The sequence below is a fragment of the Carassius gibelio genome, chromosome A11 (genome assembly GCF_023724105.1).
Source record: "Carassius gibelio isolate Cgi1373 ecotype wild population from Czech Republic chromosome A11, carGib1.2-hapl.c, whole genome shotgun sequence".
Classification (NCBI taxonomy): Eukaryota; Metazoa; Chordata; class Actinopteri; order Cypriniformes; family Cyprinidae; genus Carassius; species Carassius gibelio.
Genome location: NC_068381.1, coordinates 15,821,832 through 15,844,442, shown reverse-complemented (window position 1 = coordinate 15,844,442; position 22,611 = coordinate 15,821,832). Strand labels below are relative to the sequence as shown.

At 38.3% G+C, this 22,611-nt stretch overlaps 1 protein-coding gene and 1 pseudogene across 4 annotated transcripts in view; both read left to right on the top strand.

Annotated features, from left to right (window-relative positions):
* Positions 1 to 516: 516 nt before the first annotated feature.
* On the top strand, positions 517 to 4,290 carry LOC128022831 (T-box brain protein 1-like; annotated as a pseudogene).
* Positions 4,291 to 5,705: 1,415 nt separating this feature from the next.
* LOC128022452 (sodium-driven chloride bicarbonate exchanger) overlaps positions 5,706 to 22,611 on the top strand; it is a 39,788-nt gene continuing 22,882 nt past the window's right edge. For 2 of the 4 annotated variants that reach the window (XM_052610057.1, XM_052610059.1), the window contains exons 1-2: positions 8,202 to 8,330; positions 9,519 to 9,545. In XM_052610057.1, coding sequence (XP_052466017.1) covers positions 8,217 to 8,330; positions 9,519 to 9,545 — 141 coding nt within the window. In that variant the 5' untranslated portion in view covers positions 8,202 to 8,216. Of the gene's footprint in view, positions 5,939 to 8,201; positions 8,331 to 9,518; positions 9,546 to 14,130; positions 14,524 to 22,611 lie in introns of those variants that run through there. The other 2 variants (XM_052610058.1, XM_052610060.1) reach the window with 2 other exon arrangements.

Here is a 22,611-nt window from a genome sequence, read left to right as displayed (position 1 = left end):
ACCACGCTGAAGTGAGCATCAGTGTGAAATATTTATTTGCATGCTCTGTACACAGGGTTGTTCCCACCTAAAAGGTTTCACTTGAATTGAAGAATATTTTCACCTCTTTTCAAAATCTCGGAATCTGAGTTTTCAAATCTGTTCCTATCAAAAATTGCATTTTCTAAGAAAATAAGCAAATATACAAAATATTGCACACTGATTTTTTAATTGTTTTTATTTGAAGATTATTTTATCACTTCCGCAATGCACTAATTAGATTTGGATATGGATTAATTACATTTAAATAAGAACACATTATGTATTTTATTCTGTCATATGGCATTTTGTACCTCTTACCAGCTCATACATTTTATGAACGTTTTATTCTCACCTAATATGATTAAAATCAGTATTAAACAATCTCAATGTAAACCCCAGCCCACTCCGGTGTTATCAAAAGCGGGGTCACGTCATTTTCCTAAATTAAGCTCTGTGTGAACGCGCTTTTGCACAAGCAGCAGTAAGCGTGAACAACCAGCCAAAGCAGCAGCATGTCTGAGGTCTGAACGCAGGTTGAATCCCAGAACTTTCTCGGTGAGTTATGCACCTGCAGCAGCTCCCCTCACCTCCCGCGCTGGCCAACGAACCGGTGAGTGTGGACGATGATTTGACACCCATCACCGCCGCAGGGGACGACCGCGTCTCCTCCTCCCGTGACACCCTGAAGAACGAGTCACCGTTAAAGAAACTCTCCACAGGGATGAGAAACCCCTCAAACACTCGGGATTACGTCTCCGCTGCAGGAGATGAGCCCGAATCAAGTCAAGCGCGGACCGGTTTCGCCTCGTCTTCTGCCATGTTCTCGTACTCGGGGCAGCCGGTAGTGCCCGCGCTCCCGCCACTCTCCAGTCATTACTTGACACCTCATCCGTTCATCAGCAACGGGCCGTGTGAACTGAGCTACGCGTACTCACAGCCGTACGGACAAACTTACCCGAACACCACCGTCTATCCTTTCGCCTCGGTGCCCGGGAAAGCCCAGGTTTACCTCTGTAACCGGGCGCTCTGGTTCAAATTCCACAGACACCAAACAGAAATGATCATTACTAAACAGGGGCGGTAAGTCTACTTTATTTTAATTGGTTATTTAAACAAATGGATAAAAGAGAGAATGAATGCCTAAAATTATAATTTAAACACTGAGATTTAAATTTTATTAGTTAAATATTTTATTAATGTCAGTATAATAATTGTGTAATTAAATTGCCAATTAGGCTATTATAAATTAATTATTTTTGAAAAGTAGGCTACTTTTTCCAGTTTAGATTATTGCAGGCAGTTTTTACAAAATTGCAGTTTTATTTATTTATTTTTACTGATATTTTACTTTTGGAAAAGTAATTTGTTGTCTCGGTTCGTTTTCCTGCAGCCGGATGTTTCCGTTTCTGAGTGTTAGTGTTGCTGGTCTTGACCCGACGTGTCATTATAATATTGTTGTGGATGTGATTCTGGCGGATCCGAACCACTGGAGGTTCCAGGGCGGGAAATGGATTCCCTGCAGCAAAGCGGACACTAATGTCACGGGTAAAATAATAATCAATCGACTCGAGAGGAATTTATCATAAAGCTTTGCTACGTTTTGCAAAGCGCAAATAACCTCATGAACCGACAATACACCTAGAAAAAATAAATAAATTAAATATTACTAATAACTACACAGTTATAATCATGTTAGTCACTTCCGTTTTAATAGTAACACCCATTCATATACATATATAATTTATTTATTATTATTATTATTATTATTATTATTATTATTATTATTATTATTATTATTTTAAGGAAGCAGAGTATACGTGCACCCGGACTCTCCAAACACCGGCGCGCACTGGATGCGTCAGGAGATCTCTTTTGGAAAACTGAAGCTGACGAACAACAAGGGAGCTTACAGCAACTCTACTCAAGTGAATGTCGTTTTCTCTTTATGATAAGTATCAGTAGAAGTATTCTTAATGTATTTTCATTTGCCAGCAATCACCATAAGCAGCATTTGATGCACGTTTTGCATGATTTCAGCTTGCACATGAAAAATGACCTTTTTCAAATTACCTTGGGGTACAATCACCAATCACTTTTATGTACTTTTATGGCATTTTTTAAAATTATTCTTATGATTTATAATTAATGTAATGTGTATATATAATATACTCACATATGTATAGAAATTCCTTATACAGTTATGTCTCTTATGGGAATGGGGAAAATAGCATGTTTCTTTTTTTTATGTTGATTCTTTTTCTTTGTCTTTGAAGATGATCGTCCTACAGTCTCTCCAGAAGTATCAGCCAAGGGTGCATGTGATTGAAATAAGCAAGGATGGAGATGAAGATACAAGTGATCCTGATCGAGTACAGACATTTACCTTTCCTGAAACACAATTTATAGCCGTCACAGCTTACCAGAACACAGCTGTAAGAACTAGTCTATCGCTGCATTCATTTACATTACAAAAAAATGCAATATGTAATAACTTATTTAATGAACATGTTTCTTTATCTCCTCAGATAACGCAGCTAAAAATCGATCACAATCCATTTGCTAAAGGATTTCGGGATAATTATGATAAGTAAGTGCATTTCCATGCAAATTAATGCATTGATAATTATTTCACTTACAGGATTTCAGATCTGAATTTTAATTTCGACTTGACTGCAGAAATTAACATGATGTATTTTAAATGTAATTTAAACAAAATTAACTTAATAATAATAATAATAATAATAATAACAATAATTAGATTTTTTTTTCTAACAAAATCTTAAAGCATTTATTTTTGGTAGCACTTTGTGTTACAATATCCATGTTGCACATATTGCATATTGAAAATGAATAAAATTGCAATGCAGTGGATTTCTTTCACTAATAAATGCATGCATTATTTTATATTTTCATTTTATATTTCATGTGTACACAAATTAATTTGTTCTTAACCTTGTTAGAATGTTTAAACGAGTGACCGCTTGCTTAAGGTTAGTCATTTGCATAAAACATGCCCAAGCCATCTCCATATAAGGGCTTTCCGCACAAACTTTCCTTACAGCCTTTCGTCACTCTCAGCAAACATACAGCGCTCTTTAAAAACATTTACAGCAAGATCCTCGAGTAACGAAGTGTGCCATTCTCAAAACCAGTTCAATCACAAATGAAACATTTTTAAAACAAACCCAAATTTCTGGCAGTTCATATGCTGGGTATATCTCTCAGATCAGACCAAAACACAGCTTTTCTTTCACTGTACAGTATGTATTGAAATATTTTAAAGATGAAATCTAGTCTTCATCTTAACAAGATTATAAGGCCACCCAGAATATGTGGTTTTGTTGTTCCTACATTTTTTTCAAGTTTATAAAACGTTTTGTATGAAAGTTTTTGGTGAAGCCATGATTTGTTCGTGAAAATGTTCATAAGCAGATTTTTCCTATGTCTCCAGAAGTTACAGTGGCTCTGACGCCGACCGACTGACCCCTACACCCAGTGACTCTCCACACTCTCAGCTGCTGCCCGGCTCACAGTACGCAATGACAAGCGCTTTATTTCAGGACCAGTTTGTCAACGGTTACACAAAGCCCTGTTTTCCAACTCTTCCCCCTGACCCTGGCACTACTGACCAAACACTAAAGTTTACTAACAGCCTTGTGACCTCAAACCAAACCCAAGAGAGCAGCACAGTGTCCGAGCAGAGCTGGTTTGTGTCATCTGCTGCTGCTCCATCATACAAAACTGATATTAACAGAGCGGCTGTGGTCTCTTACGCCACAGCGGGGGTCAAAGGACTGCCTTTCACTGGTGACACTAGTCACAGTTTGGATTACTACACCAGTGCCGCTGGATGGGATTCACAGGGATCGCAAGAGAACGGCAGTAAAACCATCTTAAATCTGCCTGGTTGGTTTCTAGATGTGGATCTTGAAAGATCAGCACAATCGAATTACATGCCTGAGGATGGAGATATGTTGGAAATGGACCCATCAGCTCTTGGAGTTTCTGAGGAGCTGGAAGGGAAAGATGCCTCGGATTTGACTTGGACCAGCCAAAACCGATCTTCCATTAAATCTGTCAATTCCAGTGATTTAAGGATTTCGGAAGAGGCTCGACTGAAAAATCATTCCATCGATCCAGTTTCAGATGTTCAGACTGCAAGAGACATGCAGGTCTCACAAAACGGCCAAAAATGAGATTAAAGAATCTGCCTTTTTTCATTTCAATGCTCAGTTCGATGTTATTAATATAGAAAGAGCAGTATTATGATGATTTATGTATACAGCATTTATTTATTTTCATGTTACACTGCACCATCGAAGATGGATGAGAACATCTCCAACTGTCTAAACTTGATGTATTTGATGGCTTAGGTGGCTATATTCTTTTTTTTTTTATTATATTATTATTATTATTTGTGGTGGAAAAACAAATTAAGACCAACATCGGTAATAATATAATCAATGTAAATACATAATCATTATAATCAGTCTAATTATTATTAGCCCGAAATCACGTTTAATTTGAAAATGTATTGATTGTGACCTATTAAAACAGTATCTTAATTAAAAAGAATACGTTTTCTTTTTTTTTCTTTTTTTATTAGATGCTTATTGTGAAATATAAAATGTTAATTTGAATATGACATCATGCTAGTGTCAGAATGTTTGAATGCCCAAATAAAACTGTCAGATGTTGCGTATAGATAAATGCCAACACAAGGTGGCGCCAGAGGAACTTATTTTTGTCTACTTAGTCTACTGATGATTCACTTTAGAAGGATTACTTCCCTAAACGTTTGATTGTCCCCTGCTGCAAAATTAAAATCAAGCGAAAAGTAATTAAGAAAATGCGGATCCCAGACTAAAGTTGAGCACAGTGAACTTTATTTTTTCTTGTCTACTCAGTCCTTGAAGTCCAGCAGTAAAGCACTGTATGCCTCATGGGAGGTGGGCTTATGTAAAAGTGGGTTTGTAGATAAAGCATTTTATTTCTCTTACATGTGAGAGGATGAACATTCCTCCAGTTTAGATCAGGAAGAAATATCACTGAAAGCTGTGCATGTTCACTTTTTTTTCTCTATTTAATACCATGCTGTTATTTATTTACTTTTTCTCCTAAATAGCGTTGTTTGAACTGTTTGTGCTGTAAACGTAATTCCACTGCTGGATATTCTGGTATATAGACATATTTCCACGCTGGATGGATTAATATTGGAAGTCATTTTATAGACACACACAGTGCTATTGGACATTTCAATTGTTACTGGCCAGGAATAATATATGCATTTGTTTGACAACATGCTCAATAGAATTCGTGACTATTCTGATATCGAAATCTTAGTTTAGGGCACTTATAACTAGTGGTTTAAAAAGCAACATAGCCTAGATTGCAATAGAAAACACATACGTTTTACTTCAAACTGTGAAATATAGCCCAGCTAGCCTATTATTTACAAATATAATTATAATATAATTTTTACTAAATTAAATCCACTTTATGTAAGCTAGGCGCAAACCTAAAGAAGTAAATGCTTTTTTTTTCTTCTTTTTTTTTAATAATACTTAATTAATAATCGCTCTATAGCCTACACAATATTCTCACATTTCGTAAACCGTTTGTCCCGGGAGCGTTTCATCGCGTCCCGGTGGTTTCTGTTAACTCGCGTGCTGCCGGTTGCATTTGCGTCACGCGAGCGCAAATGACGCGCTGAAGGAGCGCAAGCGAGGAAAGAGCGAAAAAACCCGACGGTTAATACATCTCTACCGAAACCGCATCAACATACATGCCATTTTCTCTACGTTCCTGACAGTATCTTAGAGAAAATCCTCCAGAGACGCACAAGACAGTAAAAGCCAGAATATCAGGAATGGATGTGAAAGATCAAGGAGCGCAGATGGAGCCGCTGCTTCCTGCGGTAAGAACCAGTTTCCTCTTTCATGTGGGATCCGTCGGTGGAGGGGCAATGACATGATGCTGGTGTGCGTCGCGGAAAAGGGCTTTCGGTGGTTCGAGCCGCATTGGGTTGGACCCCTTTATGGCCATCATTCACCCACCGCCACTGGAAGACTGGAAGTGTGTTTTAAATATTAATTGCAGACTGTAATACAGACTCATTTACTGCCAAAATGGCTTCATGTTACATGGACACGGCGTTTGTAGTGTGACACGATTCACACCTGCTTGCGTGGCTTTTAATTACACACGCATATGTCGTACAGTAGCCTACTATATATGGGGTTTAGATGCATGCATGTGCGCTCAGCATTCTCATGAGTTGCATGTCTCATGTCAAATGTACCCAGCATCGCTGTTGAATTTAATGAGGCCTTCACGTGTGATGATTTCACCTGTTCATCTAATTTACATTTATTCTATTGTTGGGGTGGCCATATATAAAAATGGCTCAGTAGCTCACCTGGTGCAGTATTGCATTTACAATGTGCGATGTGAAGTGCTTGCAAGTCCCGTGAAACACAAATCATTATTTAGCTTAAAGAAGCAACCTTTAAGGTATGGTTACTTCAACAGGTGATTTTTCCACATTTGCATTGGTTTAGGTTTACTGTATATGTTGTATAATTTCAAATGCAGTAGAGCTTTAAACTTTTAGTGCCACTCACCATACATTTTTAATTTGTGGGCCACAACAGCACGTCCTGATTTTGCCAAGTCCGATGTGTTCCTATAGGTCAACATATTTTGTTGACCCTGGAACAACATTTTACTCCAAAAATATATTCTTAACCATATCCCTACACCTAAACCTAACCTTAACCATGAGTAATCCCTAAAATCAGAGGAAATGATAGATGAATGACACTGATGTACAAGCACCAAACACTGATTTTAAGCATAAACTTCACAAAATCTATAAACTGGTTCTTCAAATCTGATTGGTTAATCACAATGTTGTTCCAGGGTCAACAACGATGTTGTCCCAGGAACATGTCTCACTTGGTAAAATCAGGTTAGGCGCCACAACAACCATTGTAATAACATTCCCAGATTTACATCTGTTTCAGTTAAAACTAAACATAGTTTAGCACTATTCACTGGACATTACATTTTGAAATTGTAGTTCAATGTTATGCAAAAAGTGTCACTTTGAGAAGTGTTCACTCAAAAATAAAATGCTGTCATCATCATTTACTGATATTATTCTAAACTTGTATGGCTTTCTTTTTTCTAAAGAATATGAAAAAAATAAGATATCTTTAAAAATGTTTTTATGTACAGTATTTTTGTGCATACAGTGAAAGTCAGTGTATAGTTGTTTTTACCTCATTGTCTTTTGATGAACGGACAAAACATGCTAAAACTGTTTTTCAAAATAGCTTCTTTTGTGCACAGAAGAAGAAAGAATGTCATACGCTTGAGATCGATTCAGGCTCCAGAATTGGTTGACCACCTATTTGCCCAAATACCTGCATTAATCAAAGCATATTTCATGGCTTTCCCAGCCCGTATTTCATTATCTCTTGATTAAGTGACACCAAAACAACCAGCACTCTCTAGCCTCTTACTGTAATTGCTCTTCATCAAGGAAAAAAAATAAAAATGTAATAATTGATTGAATTAACCTAAAAAAGCAGCTGCAATCTTAAAATGGTCTTAAGAGCCAGGGTCTCTGCTCCTTCTGACAGTTTGGTGCTGAAGTTGAGAAGAATCCGCCCACATCCTATTGATTCTGCCATCCATTCATTCCTGAGCAAAGGCACACAAAGTCACTCGGTTCCTAAGAAGATATTCACACACACTGTGTTTGTGGTTACATTCCTGTCTAATCATTGCATACATGGTTCAGAGGTTTCCAGACATTGCTAAGAGGAGTGTGCACTTACAAAATCCTTAAGTACAGTTTGTGCATGCAGCAGCAAGGCTTTATTAGCCACATCCACCATTTGAACGCCCATATGAACTTTATCCATGTACTAAATACATCAGAAACCCAGACTTTCAGTACAGCGTAGACAAAAAGCAGACACTGAATTACACCAAGAGAGTATATATATATATATATATATATATATATATATATATATATATATATATATATTTTTTTTTTTTTTTTTTTCTTCTTTCTTCTTTCTACCCCCCAAGATTATATATGGCATGAAAGTTGAAAACCTACCAAGAAGTTTTAATAATAAAAGAAATATAAAAAATATGTTGCTCAAATATAACATTTAAAGATGTTTGTTATAAGAATATGTTTGTTTTTTTGTGATCATTTGGGTGAGCTGAGAGACAGATTGAACCTATCGTCACTGGCAGAGATCCAGCGGTCGGTTGAATCCACTGGGCTGGTACGTTTCACTGTAACTCTCAATGTGAGCTGAAGCGATGCCAGCGATCTGAGTCCCAGAGGGCCTTTTCTGACTATCATAAGTCACTGCCTACTTTGCTGCAGCTGGTGCCCTGAATGCTGATGTGTGTGTGTGGTAAAACATGTCAAAGAAGAGTGAATAATATTTGTCTATTAGCCTTATTTTTTTTATTCTTCATGTTAGTAAATTTGTTCCTTTGTCTGATCTTCTGAATCATGTGTTCACTTTGTGGTTAATCTAGACCATATAAAATCAAAATGAGAGTTTTGTGGCTTTTAGTGCATGTCTGTTTATGTTGAGACCATTTATATTTTAGTAAAAGATAAAAATGATCCTTCTGCAAATATACATGTGCAGTTATTCTCTTTCCTAAAATATGGATGTGGTGTGAAAAAACAAACAAACAAAAAAACAGGATATGATATCATAGAGTGGACCGTGTTAACTATGTGTCAAGATTAATAAGTCTCCTAAAAGTAATTTGACATCTGACATCAAGGCGATTGATAGTTTAGATTGTAAAATGTTATATGGTGCAGCTAACAAAAAACTTGGTATTTAAATGGTATTTCTGAATTAGTAAATTATGATATTTATTAAAAGTGTATTTTATTTTGGAATTATATTCAAATGCATAAACACATATATTGCATATAAAAATTTTTTTTTAAATGATGGTTACACCACATGACATTTAAATGTCAACATTTCATGACAATGGTACAAAAGGAATCAACATAAATACAAAGGTTACATTTCTAAGAACCTGACACATGTTTTATACTACCTTATTAAAAATGTACCTTTACACAATTTGGATTTCCCGGTCCGAAATTAACAGCCTACAAAAAATTGCTCATATATTTACATGCTATATTATTATCAAATATTGAATTCAATCTTTTTGTCAACTTATTTTTGTTTAATTGACATAGGTTTTGTATTTCTTTTTTAAACTGATTGGTTGTCCAATGCAATAATTCAGAATGGCTGGAACACAATATTAAGGTTCAAAATTTTATTTTTTTAATGTTTCATATGCATATGCTTTAAAAAAAAACATTGCATGTAGGTTATAAAAGTCCAAGCTCTTTCTCACTGTAATTATGTGTGTCGTGTAAATACTGATGGTGCAAGTGATTTTATTGCCTTTCTTCTCCTCTGCAGGTTCAGAGTCCTGCTAGTGATAACGGGGTGAGTCCTAGTTCTTAATTTCCTGTTATGCTTTTCAAAGCATGATCACAATGCTGTGGATTTAATTACTGTTTTGTTTGCAAGAGTAAGAGAGTGTCTGGTTTTCATGCATCCAAATGATGTGATTCATTGTGACTGATTGGCAGTCAATTTTTTATGTCTCCATGTGAGACTGATGGCGCTTGACTGGACATTTGTAGGCATTCAGTGGAGCCTGTCACTAACCGTTAATTCAAATCTTCATCCACAAGCTTTTGGTTACCAGGAGAGTTTAAGAGATACTGAGACATTTTAAGCATCAATATTTGTTTAGTCTAGAGTAGCCATGAGTCTAAAGAGAGAGGGAGATGGGACAGCTTTTAGTATTTGTCATATAGTGAGCTGGAGAGGAGCCATTGTGAATGGCAGACGGCGTGTCCAAGGGAAGCATGCTGCTCTGGAGGACATAGAGCTCTCAGACCTGTGGGGAACCTCAGTCTGCTACATGTCTCCATAAGCAGAGATTTATACTAGGACTGCATGCTCTATTCATCACTTTAATAACCAAACACACCCTGCTTAAAAGCCCACAGTGCTTGTTGGAATGTCATCATCCAAGTGATCAAATGATGCACCTGAGAGGTTTTGGTGAACTTGTAAGCAGAAATGGCATGAATGGGCAAATGTGACGAGTACATATGTTCTGATCATGAATATTATAGTGAACTAAAATGTTAAAAAGCATTGAAATAAACTTGAAATAAAATAAAAGTTAAAAATGAGATTAAATATACAAAAATGTAAATATTTTTTTTCTAAATAAAAAAACCTAATGAAAATTATAAAACTAAATTACTAAAACCTTAACAAAAATTACTGTGAAAAATAAATAAATTGACAATATTAATAAAAGCAATAATGGTATCTCAGTGAAGCATAAATAGTTCAATAGTAAATTTGTCTCCCAGACAGTGAGCAGTCTTTCTGGGGACTGTGATAGACTCTGTCCCTGGCTATTCAGCAACTGGCGGCATCTTTCAAGCCAAGGACATCAAACTTTACGTCCCTTTAGGATTTTCCATAGGATGCTTGGCCCAATGGCAGCCTTCTCCTCTGTGATTCCTCTAGGCCTGCTTCATATGTGGCCTTTTCAATTTTGCCTGGCACCTGGGATGGTTTTACGCCAGGGTGACCCATCGCTGTGTTAAATCTGTGGCCCCTTGGACAACTTTTCACCTGTTCCAACCTGGTGTGCAGTTGAGACTGACCTCCAGGAGGAAGGTAGTTGTAGTGATGACAAATGCCTTCAACACTGGTTGGAGCACTCTGTTAGAGGGCTATCCAGTGTTCAGCTCCTGGTCGATCCACGAGCAGTGCCTCCATATCAAATGCCTCAAGATGATGGTGGTTTTTCTGGCCCTGAAAACCTTCAGCCTTAAGGGGGCGCCATCTGAACTCTTTGTCAGATTGGATAACATGACTGTTGTAGCCTATATCAACCACCAAGGTGGTCTTGGGTCAGGTTCCCTTTACAGGATAGCTCAACACCTCCTTCTTTGGGCACAGAGCAAACTCATATCAATCAGAGTGGTTCATGTGCTGGGCAGTCTGAACCTTGACGAATATATGCTGTATAGAGTCAGTGTATCTCCAGGAGAATGGACAGTGCATCCTCATATTGTTCAGGAAATCTGGTCTGTCTTCGGGAGGGCAGAGGTTGACCTTTTTGATCAGAAGATTACTCTTACTGCACAACATATTTCTCCATGCAGCAAGATGCGCTGGCCTATGATTGGCTAAGGTCTTGCCTGTACACCTTCCCCCCGATTGCCCTGCTCCCTCAGGTCATCAGACAGGTCATGGAAGTCACTTGCTCAGTCCTCAGAGTGGCCCCACTTTGGAAGAACCAAACTTGGTTTCCCTGAGTCAGTGCAGCTGTCAGTAGCTGCCCTGTGGCTGATACTATTATGGAGGGACCTTCTCTCACAGGTGAAGGGCATGATTCGGCACCCCTGGCCAGAGCTGTGGAGCCTTCATGTCTGGACCCTTGACAGGAGTGTATACAATGCCCAGCAAGAGTAAGCAAATCCATTTTAGAGTCTAAAGAACCATCTACGATGATGGCCAGTCAATTTGCCAGAAACGACTTGGTTGTTTAGTTCTTGAAGGGCACACAGAGATTGAATCCTCCTTATCCTCAGACTTTGCCGACCAGGGACTTGTCCATAATCCTGAGGTCCCTACAGGGCCATTCCCTTTGAACCATGTGGATTTGGTCTATTTAATCGACCTATTTCTCCCCAAGGGTGGAAATGGTTATATCTGCAGTCCTCAGTTGTACTTGGGACTCAGTTTGGTTCATGTTCTTTAGGGGTCCTTAACCTAGTCCTTAACCTAAGCCAAGACAAGGTTATGTACCTAAAGTGCTCTCAACTCCATTTAGAGCCCAGGTTATTACCCTTGTAGTACTCCCCGCTGTAGACGATGAGCAGGGTCCCAATCCACTCTGCCTGGTTAGGTCTCTTAGAGTGTACGTTGAGTGCTCTGGTCTTTTCAGTCAAACAACGCAGCTATTTGTCTGCTTCGGAGGCTGTAGTAAAGGGATGCCAGTTATGAAGCAGAGACATTCCCACTGGATGTAAGATGTTATAGTTTGGCTTATGCCTCAGAATGCTTGGAATGCTCTATGGGGGTGAGGGCCCACTCCACCAGAGGAATGGCCTTCTCCTGGGTGTGGTCCAGTGGAATTTCTATAAGTGCCTCTCGCCATCCACATTTGCTAGGTTCTATAATATAGACATCCCTGCCATGCAGACACAGATTTGTCTAGTTAATCTGCCCATTTCTCCCCAAAGGTGTAAATGGTTATATCTGCAGTCCTAAGCTGGGCTTGGGAGTCAGTTTGACTCATGACTCAGGTTGTTGGCATCGTCTTTGATAGATTTTATATTAAGACATCCCTGTCCTGCCAGCATGGCTTTGTCTGTTTTATCTACCTATTTCTCCCTTAGGGTGGCAATAGCTATATCTGCAGTTGTTAGCGGTGCTTGTGAATCAGTTTGGCTCATGTTCTTTTGGAGTCCTCAACTTTAGTGCTTCGAGACTTTAAGGGCTTGCAGAGCAGGTCATTCTGTATCTGCTCATAGAACAGTGTGATTGGATGCATTCCCCATACACAGAGTGACAGAACATTCAAAAGTGAATACTCTGGTTACTGACATTACCTTGGTTCCCTGAGATAAGAGAACAAGCATTGTGTCACTTTCCATGCTATAAGCGACACGCTAAATGATTACTGTTGCTTCAGTCTAATAATTCTGAAGAAATGGCACTCAAAGCCCACTTATATAGAGGTCAGCTCCGCTCATTTAGGTGAGCTAAAGCACCATTGGTTTGTGCAGCTACACAAATGTGAACAAATCAGACTTCAGTACCAGTGTAAACATGAGTTTCCCCATACAAAATACTCGTACCCTTATCTCATCTCCTTTAGCCTTCTCAGTTCATGAACCCTTCACATTTTTTGTCAATATTGCAGTATAGAAAGCATGGATTCAATTATTCTTAACTTGACATGGCATCGTAAAACATCCTGTGCTCATGGTGCAACACACAAAAGAAATGTATGGTATGTTGCAATAGCCAAATATATTTGTCTGACGCATGAGTATATAGACCAGATGGATTGTAAGAATGCTTCTTATAGGAATGGCCCACCAAGTCATATAGTGGAATAATATCATGCATAATATATCTATAGTTGTCATAGACTGTCAAGCATTTTTTCTACAGATTTCTTTTAGATTTTTTTGTAAATTTGCCATGAATTGTGCAGGTGAATCTTGACTTTCACTTATGAAAATAATGTAGATCAGCTAATGATAAACCAGTTCTCTGAAATAGCTCAAAGGTGCATCTCATGAGCCTTCAATTAGGAGTGCTACCTGTGTTTGCCTTTCTAATTTTGTATTTTTGCCTTTGTGCCCATATTTCTTTTCTATATCACAATAATGTTGTAAGTTTTTTTTTGTCAGACCACTAGTAAAATGTAACTGTGAATCCTATCCAGTCTATTTCAGTCATCATCCCACGAACATTAATGTGTACATTTGTACTTTTGAAATGTATATATGGCATAAGAAGTGCAGCCTGTTGCCATAATTTACATTAGGTAATACTAACAGAGTGCACTGTTATATTGACAACTTGACTAAACATTTTGATCTTGTTCGTGAATAATGACACAAGAAACTTTTCATTCTGATGGCACTGATATGTTCATTGACATAATTACTTTTGAAAGATGAACTAAATATTTTGAAGTTACAGGCTTTTGCAGGGAACACATTGTGTGGTGCTGTTTGTATGAATTGGTTTGATAAATGCACATACTAATTGCAAATATTAAGGATGATTCCAGAAATGCATCAAAGCTACTGAGAAAAAAACTGTTAAGTAAAGATCCTCTAATTTTATAAATATCCAGTTTTAATTGGCTCCTAAAAATGAAGCAGCAGTCTGTGTGTCCTAAAACAGCTAACGGTTGAAACTGCATTTCCCATCATGCATGAGATGCATTAGGATGTTGATGTTTTAGTTGAAATACTGAGAAGGAGGGAGCTCAGAGCTGCACACATTATCCAAAACGCTCACACACAGAGCGTGAATCACTGAGCACACGCGCTCATACAGCTCAGATACCAGTCCACGCAGTCAGTGATGTCGGCACTCTAATCTCCAGTCCGATTGGTGGATGGACGCCTGTCAAACACAGCCTGCACGTCTTGTTCTCAACAGTTGGACAACACAGCCCCGGCGATCAGGGCCACAGCTGTGTCAGAAAGAATAGCGCGGCAAGAGGTGCGCAGAGGAAACTTAGCTGCTCTTTAGTGTGTCCTCACCACACATTTCCTCTCCTTGGGATAAGGAACAGTCGTCTGGACTCGCTGCAGACAGCATGCAGCACAGATCCTCGATGAATACGGGCTTTAACTGTCAGGTAGGAGGATGGAGCGTCCCGAGAGCCGGAGTGTCTCTGGCGTGTCCTTGAGGTTGTTTGCATGCCTCTGTAGAGATGTGGTTGTTTCAGCGTTGAGTTCTGGTTATATAACGCTCAAAAATGTCTTTATCTTCTCCTACAGTCTTTCTATCAGCATTTCCTGTTTCTGTGTTGTTGGAGCTATTTTGGTACCTCCTTCCCACGGTTTCTCCGTTTCTCGTCTTTTCCTCTCTCTCCTCATGTCCTTTTCATCTTTCGTCTCTGAGGGTCAGAAGGGATGAATCTGGTTCAAACGGAAGGGAACAGCTTTAGAAGGAATAAAGGAGCAGATGTGTACACAAATGTGTGTCAGTATTTATTCTGGGGACGTAAACAGCATATACTGAGAGGAAAGATAAAGACAGCAAGATCAGAGGAAGAAAATATTGTATCCAAGAGCAGAAAATATTTAGGCTGATGACGAACTAAGCTGTAAATATGCATTTTAATTATGTTAATGAGGCATGGGCTGTTTGTGTGAGCGTCATGCTAGTGTGCGCCGCTTTCAGCTCTGTGGAAGGATGCTGATGCTGATCCTTCCATTGCCATGGATACCACAGCCGTCTGTCGGGATCACTCCCGCCACTCTCAGCCAATCGAACGGCTCAGATCCCATTCATCCCCCTTCAGCCTCTTCATCCACCCCAAATAATCCTGTCTCTCACCGCTACAGTTGTTACTGCACAATCATGCAGTTTTAAAGACTTACGTGCAGGGAGATCTCTTGGACAGACGAACAGTGAGTGAATAATGTGACTGATAGCTGGTGACACACTGTTTTGTTTCGGCTGTTTAAAGGGTATGGCGTCGTGACCTGGCGCTGTGCTGAAGAGTGATCTTCAGTGGAGAAGACTGCATGCAACAAATGCATGCCATCATTTAATAAGGTTTCATAGGCAGAACTGGGTCACAAGGTACCGTGACCCAGAAAACGAGCTTTGTATGCTGAAGAAGATTAACAGGAAGTGATAGCATTTCAGTGTACAAAGTCCTGTTTACTGCAAATCCAGTATGACTAGGAAACACAAAATTATAAAATGACTGATATTTTTCACCAATGCGAAAAAAAAAAAAAAATATATATATATATATATATATATTAAAAAAAAATAATAATAATAATTTGATTTCAGTTGGTAATTGTAGTACTTAAATGTATCAGTAATTGTAAAATAAACCTAAAATTTTATAACACTGTATCTTTAAACGTAATCTTAAAGCAAACCTCAACATGAATAGATTTTTATACTGTATATTATAATGCTACGATGTCTAAATTAATTTGTAGCATTGTAAACTATTAACAATTCTAGTTTTTATAGTGTTTTATATTTAATTTAGACAAAATATTATGGCATTCAAATTGTTATCTGCTATGAATATAACTATGGGAAAGAATTTTTATATCTGTGGCTTCCATAATAAATCAGGTTGATCCCAAGTGAACCAATAATGGATCAGTTCAGTATGATGTTAAATAAATAGTCTAGAGATGCATTGTTTTGTTTTAAAATCATGTATTGTTTGCCATAGATTCAGATTTGTAGAGAATATGACTTAAAAGCCCCTTGAAATTCGAAACTATACGCCCTCAACTTCCGGTTTCAAAAGAAAATACGTCAACAGAACACAGAAAACTGCACTCATCAAGCCATTTCATGGGGTCTTCAGCGAAACATTTGTGTATGTGTCAATGTTAAACTTCCTCTGAATATAATTGCTCTGTTCTTTCAAAAGAAAATTGCCAGGCCCTCAGCTACAGCTGACCGGACGTCCCTCCTCAGATAGTGATTTTAGGAGTGGGAATGATTATTCTAGGAGTATCTGATCTTCTTTCATCTCCTGCAGACCCTTCTAGAGTTGTGTTGTGATGAATCTATGGTGTTATACAAGTTCCAGCAAAATTCTCAGCTTGTTCGGTAGTTTGGTGATTACTCTTCACATTATAAGCTTCCTTGATAACCTTGAGTGTAAAGCAATCCAGATTCAATCTCCTAACGTCTTAAAGTCAATCATTACAGGTCACTCATTACAGCAGAAAAGCAACATCTGTCGCACACTATATATATACATGTGACCCTTTTATCCGCTATAAATCATTTACATAAGTCTGTTATGATCTATTGGATCTGCTGTTGACAAAAACAACATCCTTGTGTCCTCATAATGTCTCATTGCATCAATGCAAAAGTTTTGTGTTATTAGCAAAAAATATCTGACTGAGGTCTCCTTAGATGCAGACAGAAGGCTTTGAGAATGCTATCAGGGCTGAAGAATTAAGATGTTAGTGTAAAAACAGACTATAATTCTAATCGAAAGGCTAAGAAGATCCCTTCAGAGTAGGAACTCTTACTATTCAGTCTACTGTCTGATGAGATCCATTGCTCTTCAGGAATGTAAGTGTGAATATACAGGTGCATGCACTTCTGCAGAGTTAATGGATGCTGTTTAGGGAACACAAACAGTTATGGCTCTGGAATTTCCTGTAAGATGTTCAAACTGCCAGGAGGAAACGACTCTACAAACCACAGGAGTAACATGTATGGAAGCATAATGCATTCACAACAACATTTGTATTTTATTTAGGTTGACTTGTTTGGTTCACTGTTGTTTGAACACAGAGGCGATGAAACATGTGGGTAGTATATATCACGGCACCCACATTCAAAATGTCCTGTCTCCAAAAGTGTCGTCTTCCGTCGTTCTTCTTCGGCTTTTAACAGCAGCCATCTTTGTCATCGTTAAATGGGGCATGAGATGACAGCAAGAGGGTGACACTGGAAAGGATGAAGAGCTGGAGACATTCTCCGGCTGCTGGAGTAAGATAGGCAGCTGTTATCTGCAGGTTCTGGGAAATGTTGGACGGCTAGGTTTTGGACTTGCAATATTTTATTTTATTTTATTTTAGTTAATATAAACATTTCAGGCACAACAACTCAAATATAACATTTCCTCAATATAATTTTATTCCACCAGACTCCAGATTTTGAGTCTTTCTCTGATAATTCACGTCTTTATGTCTTTAGATTTATATAGTCGAAAAAAAAAAACAGTGATGAACAACAGAAAATGTAATTAAGCTTAGAGCTAATTTTATTTCCCTGACCTAACATGGGACTCTGGAAAGAGGGCATTGCATACTGTACAATAATAGAGTCAGGTGGAGAGGGGTTGGAAAGTAATGGAATGTGTATCCTCTTAAATATTTAGATTTTTATATTATTTTATTCAGAATAACATGTAATGATAATTCACAAACAGATTGAATTATATTAAAATGTATTAAAATATGGTAAATCTTGATGCCATTCTGATTTCATGTTGGCTTAAGCAAGATTCATGTCTTTAAGCCTGTGTTTGTTTGTGTTTGTGGAAGACGGTGTAGAATCTGTTTCTTAAGTATAAAATGAGGTCAGGATGTATTTTCTTTTAATATTTAATGGGAAAAAAGCATCCCACTGCTGTTGTGAATCTCTTTTACTTCCCATGAAAGAACATTCACACATGTTCAGTATTTTTAATTATCTTGATGATTTGTGATTTAGCTACAGCTTATATATATATATATATATATATATATATATATATATATATATATATATATATATATATATATATATACACAATAAAAATACACAAATTGTTCATGTAAACCAACTGGTAGTTTTACATAAACCCTAGTTTTTACATAAAAATAAAATAAATAAAGCTCTACATCGCTCTGCTCTGTATGAAACCAGCATGTGAGAGTGACCCCAATTCCTCCCTCACCCCTGTGCTGCATGTGTGCATGTAAATCTGTGTCCACATGTGAGAATCTGCTTCATCATTATTCAACACGAGCAGCCGCGGTCATGTGCTTGTGTGCGCGGCACGCTGCTTGGGCTGAGAGGGACCGTACAACAGAAGGACATCGAATGGAATACACAAAGAGGAAATGGATAAAGCAGAAACACAGCGTGAAAGATTAGGGATGATGAATGAGGGGGGGCTCAGATGTAATGTCACACCTCAGCTGCAGACAGGAAGCTGCTTATTAAGAAAAAGAGGATCAGTCCTGCGGGGCACACTGTTAGCTTTCACTAGTGAGCTCTGAACACACAAGGGGGGCGCAAACATATGTGTTTGTGTGTGTGTGTGTTTCCATATGTTTGCAAAAGTGTTATCCCCATCAAACAGCTTCTATGTTTTTTTCCCCTCCATGTCATTGTGTGTCATACTAATGACGTGTGTGCCAGACGTGCTGATGAGTTATCAGAATATCTGTGTGCACGTGTGTCCTTCATCTCTCCTCCAAGAACAAGATGGAGAGTTAGGGCTCATTTTGATGACATCACAGGCAGACTGAATGGAGCTTCCCATGAGCCTTGTGGGCTGTGTTGCCATGGTAATCTACATAGATCACCCTGGATCCCCGTTTATGGTTTTTTGCAGGTGTGAGTGTGACCACACACACATGCATCACAGCTCAAGAAAATGACTCACCTTGGCAGTGATGCTCTGAGATTGTTTCTTTTATTGGACAAGCATCACTGTTACTAATGCTGCGCTTTAACACTACAGCATTTGGTGCAGGCCTGAGTCTGCATAGAAACTGCATAGCAATTCACTAAAAATCACTTAACACACCTAACCAATTAAAATCTTGTTCTTGAGGCAGTCACATCAGAACAATTTCAGTTATGATTTGCGGGTGAAGTGGTCCTGTCAATATTGATCAATGCTGCAAATTGGCGTTCAAGTGCACACAATTGAATCTGGTGTGAAAATCATCTGGGGAACGAATCCCATTCGCAGTGTTCCATATCGCACAGTTCCTATAGAGATGCCATGGTTGACCCTCCAAATTCGCAGAGCAAATATAACAAAGCGATATAGCAATGTTCTAAATTCCTCACACCACTTTAGCAACTGCATAGTAATGCTCTGACAACCACTAACAACACATTAGCATTTTACCGGCAAGTTGTGCATCCCAAGCGCCGATAGCATTTTTTTACTGAGAATGTAAAAATCTAGTTAGTTAATCTAGCTAATCTAGACTTAATCAGTACCAACCTAGAGAAATGAAGAGTGATGTGTTTCATCCATGTAGAAATCTGTTTAGGAGTTAAAGGAATAGTTCACCTAAAGATGAAAATTTGATGTCAATTTACATAATTCTTAGCTGAAACCATGGTCCTTGGTGATTCATAAAATGCCAGTCAGCTGCTGCGTGTCTTTGAGAATTAGTAAAAAAATGTAAAGGAAAACAAAATTAGTACCAGTGACCCCTGACAATATATGTTATGCTTCTTATGAACAGTGTTGTGGGTAACGCGTTACAAAGTAACGCGTTAGAGTACTCTAATTACTTTTTTCCTGAAATTTGTAACTTAACGCGTTAGTTTCGTGCGTAGGTAATCAGTAACTTCGTTATTTTTTAAAAAAAAGTAATCCGTTATTTTAAGGAAAGGAAAATCCCGACTGCAGCCTGCTTTTTGTCAGACAGTAGTCCTAGGTCTACTGTGCCACCTGCGGATGTATCAGCGGAGCCGAAGCTCTGTGATCGTAAAGTCAATGGCTGTGATGCGTCTGTGCCCTGCGCCTGACCCAGTGTGTGTGTGTGTGTGTGCGTGTGGTTTTTTTTTTTTTTTTTTTTTTTTTTTTCGAACTCCCGGCAAGATAGCAGAGAGGACAGCGTTTGGTTTATGGAAGTACGCACATTATTTTCAATTTGTCAACGAAAAAGAAAAGAACATAACGGTAAAATGCACAATCTGCTTTGGTGAAAAGCTTCTGTCGACCGCCAAAAATTCTACCTCAAATTTAACGCTACGTTGTAATCACTACTTTGAAGAGTAAATGTAAGAGGACTGTGTTAAAGCGAATTTAGGCTTGTGACTGTGAGTGACACTTTAATAATAATTAGTTCGGCTATTAAGCGATTTGTCATTTGCCTGTGTGGCAGTGAAGGATTTAATTCGGTCGGTTTGTTATCATTTTTGTTTGACAGGCAGCTGTTAATTTCTGTTAGATCGTTGGCTGGCTGGTTGTTCATCATTTCTAAATGGATTTAAATCTGCAAGCCTGTTTAAGGTTGTGTTTACAAGTAAGCATACTTGTACTTTGATAACTGCATTATTTAAAGTTAAAGAAAAATCAGGAGTTATCTTGTGGTGCTCATAATATACAGTAGCCTAGGCTACCCGGGCTGGGTAACGTTAGGTGCGAATTTTGATTAATAATATGTTCTGTGATAATAAATAAATAAAACGCCATGTGGAATAGCCGATTGCTGACTGTCTTTCCTGTTATTGTTATCCTGCAGTGTTAATTTAGTCGGATGACTGACGTTATTCATTGTCGGGAGTCACGACTTCTAGGTGCATTTAAAGGGGCCGGGGGCTGTGTCTGTCATGTGTGAGCCGCTGCAAACGGCTTTTAATTTTTGGTAACGCATGAGTACTCTAACGCGTTACTTTTATGAATAGGTAACGCTGTATCATAACTGATTACTTTTAATTGATGGTAACGTTGTAACCTAACTAACTACTTTCCAAAGTAACTATACCCAACACTGCTTATGAAGCAAATCGATTGGTCTGTGCAAGAAACTGAACTTTATTTACAGCATTATTACCTGTAATCCAGAGCCGCAGGCAAACAAGAAAATACTATTTTTTTCCCACAAGCTGGTTCTTTTGAAAAGAGTTTGTTTCTATGAACTGGTCCAAATTACTAGGCCATTTACGTAATCACCCATTGATGTAATAATATACACAATTATATTATCAAAGCACCCAATAATGATGTGAAACGTGCATGTTTCACATGCTATTTTAAAGTGAATAAACTTTTCTTCATCAGCTCACATTTTTATACAAACAATGAGAAACCATAAAAACTTTCATTTCGTATGTGCATAACACCGGGTCTTTGGTCTGAGTCACATCTGTTCACTCAGTTCAATGACTGTTGGAGTAACTGGAGTGCTGAATAGTTACTAGTTTGAGTAACTTGTAGATCTGTGCTGCTCGAGCTGCAAACTGTTTAAGACGGTTCAGTCCAGTTTGGTAAACTGATTCATCTAGTTCACCAAAAAGGACCAGTTCAAAAGAATGATTTGTTCGTGAACCAGTCATCACTCCGGAGCATTTGCCTGAAGCTCTGTATTATAGGTAATAATATTGTAAATAATGTTCAGTTTGATGTGATAAGCTTGACATGCTTTTTTATTCTCAAACACTGGCAGCCTCTGACTTTCAACTTATGAACTGCCAAGGGCCACTGTTACAGCTAAAAAACTTCTTAACTGTTTTACTCAATAAAAAAGCCCACCTATATCTTGGACAGCTTGAGGGTGAGTAAATTAACAGCAATTTTTCATTTTTGGGTGTTCCTTTCACATGGTGTTCCTCGTTTCCTCAAATATGAACTGTTATGATCGAGCAAACCAAACCTGCAGCAAATGCTAGCTTCTCCCATGACCCCCTGGGCTCTTTTGGATGCTCATATGTGCAGTGGATACAGAAAAGATTCACCCCCCTTTAAAATAATTAGTGGCTTTGCAGCCTGAAATGAAGATGGACAGTTTTTGTTTTATCCAGCATTTACTCAGTGAATCTTATAACATCCAAGTGAAAGATAAAACTCTAACATCTCATAAAGAAAAACAGAAACACTAAGTTGGAAGAAGGATCACCCCCTTCTTTCAGTATTTTGTTGAACCATCTTTTGTGTTAATTACAGCCTTTAGTTTGTTGGGATTTGTCTCTGTCTCTACTAACTTTGCATATCTAGACTTTGCATTATTTGCCCACTCTTCTTTGCAGAACTGCTCAAGTTCAGTTCAGTTTGATAATGAATGTTTGTGGACTGCAGTCTTCAAGTCATCCCACAGATTTTCAGTGAGGTTTAAGTCTGGGCTCTGACGAGCTCATGCAAGGACAATCACCTTTTTCTCCTTCAACCACTGTGTGGTCAGTTTTGCTGTGTGTTTTGGGTAATGGTCATATTGGAAGGTAAACCTTCCCATTGACAACTTTCTGGCAAAGGGCAGCAGATTTT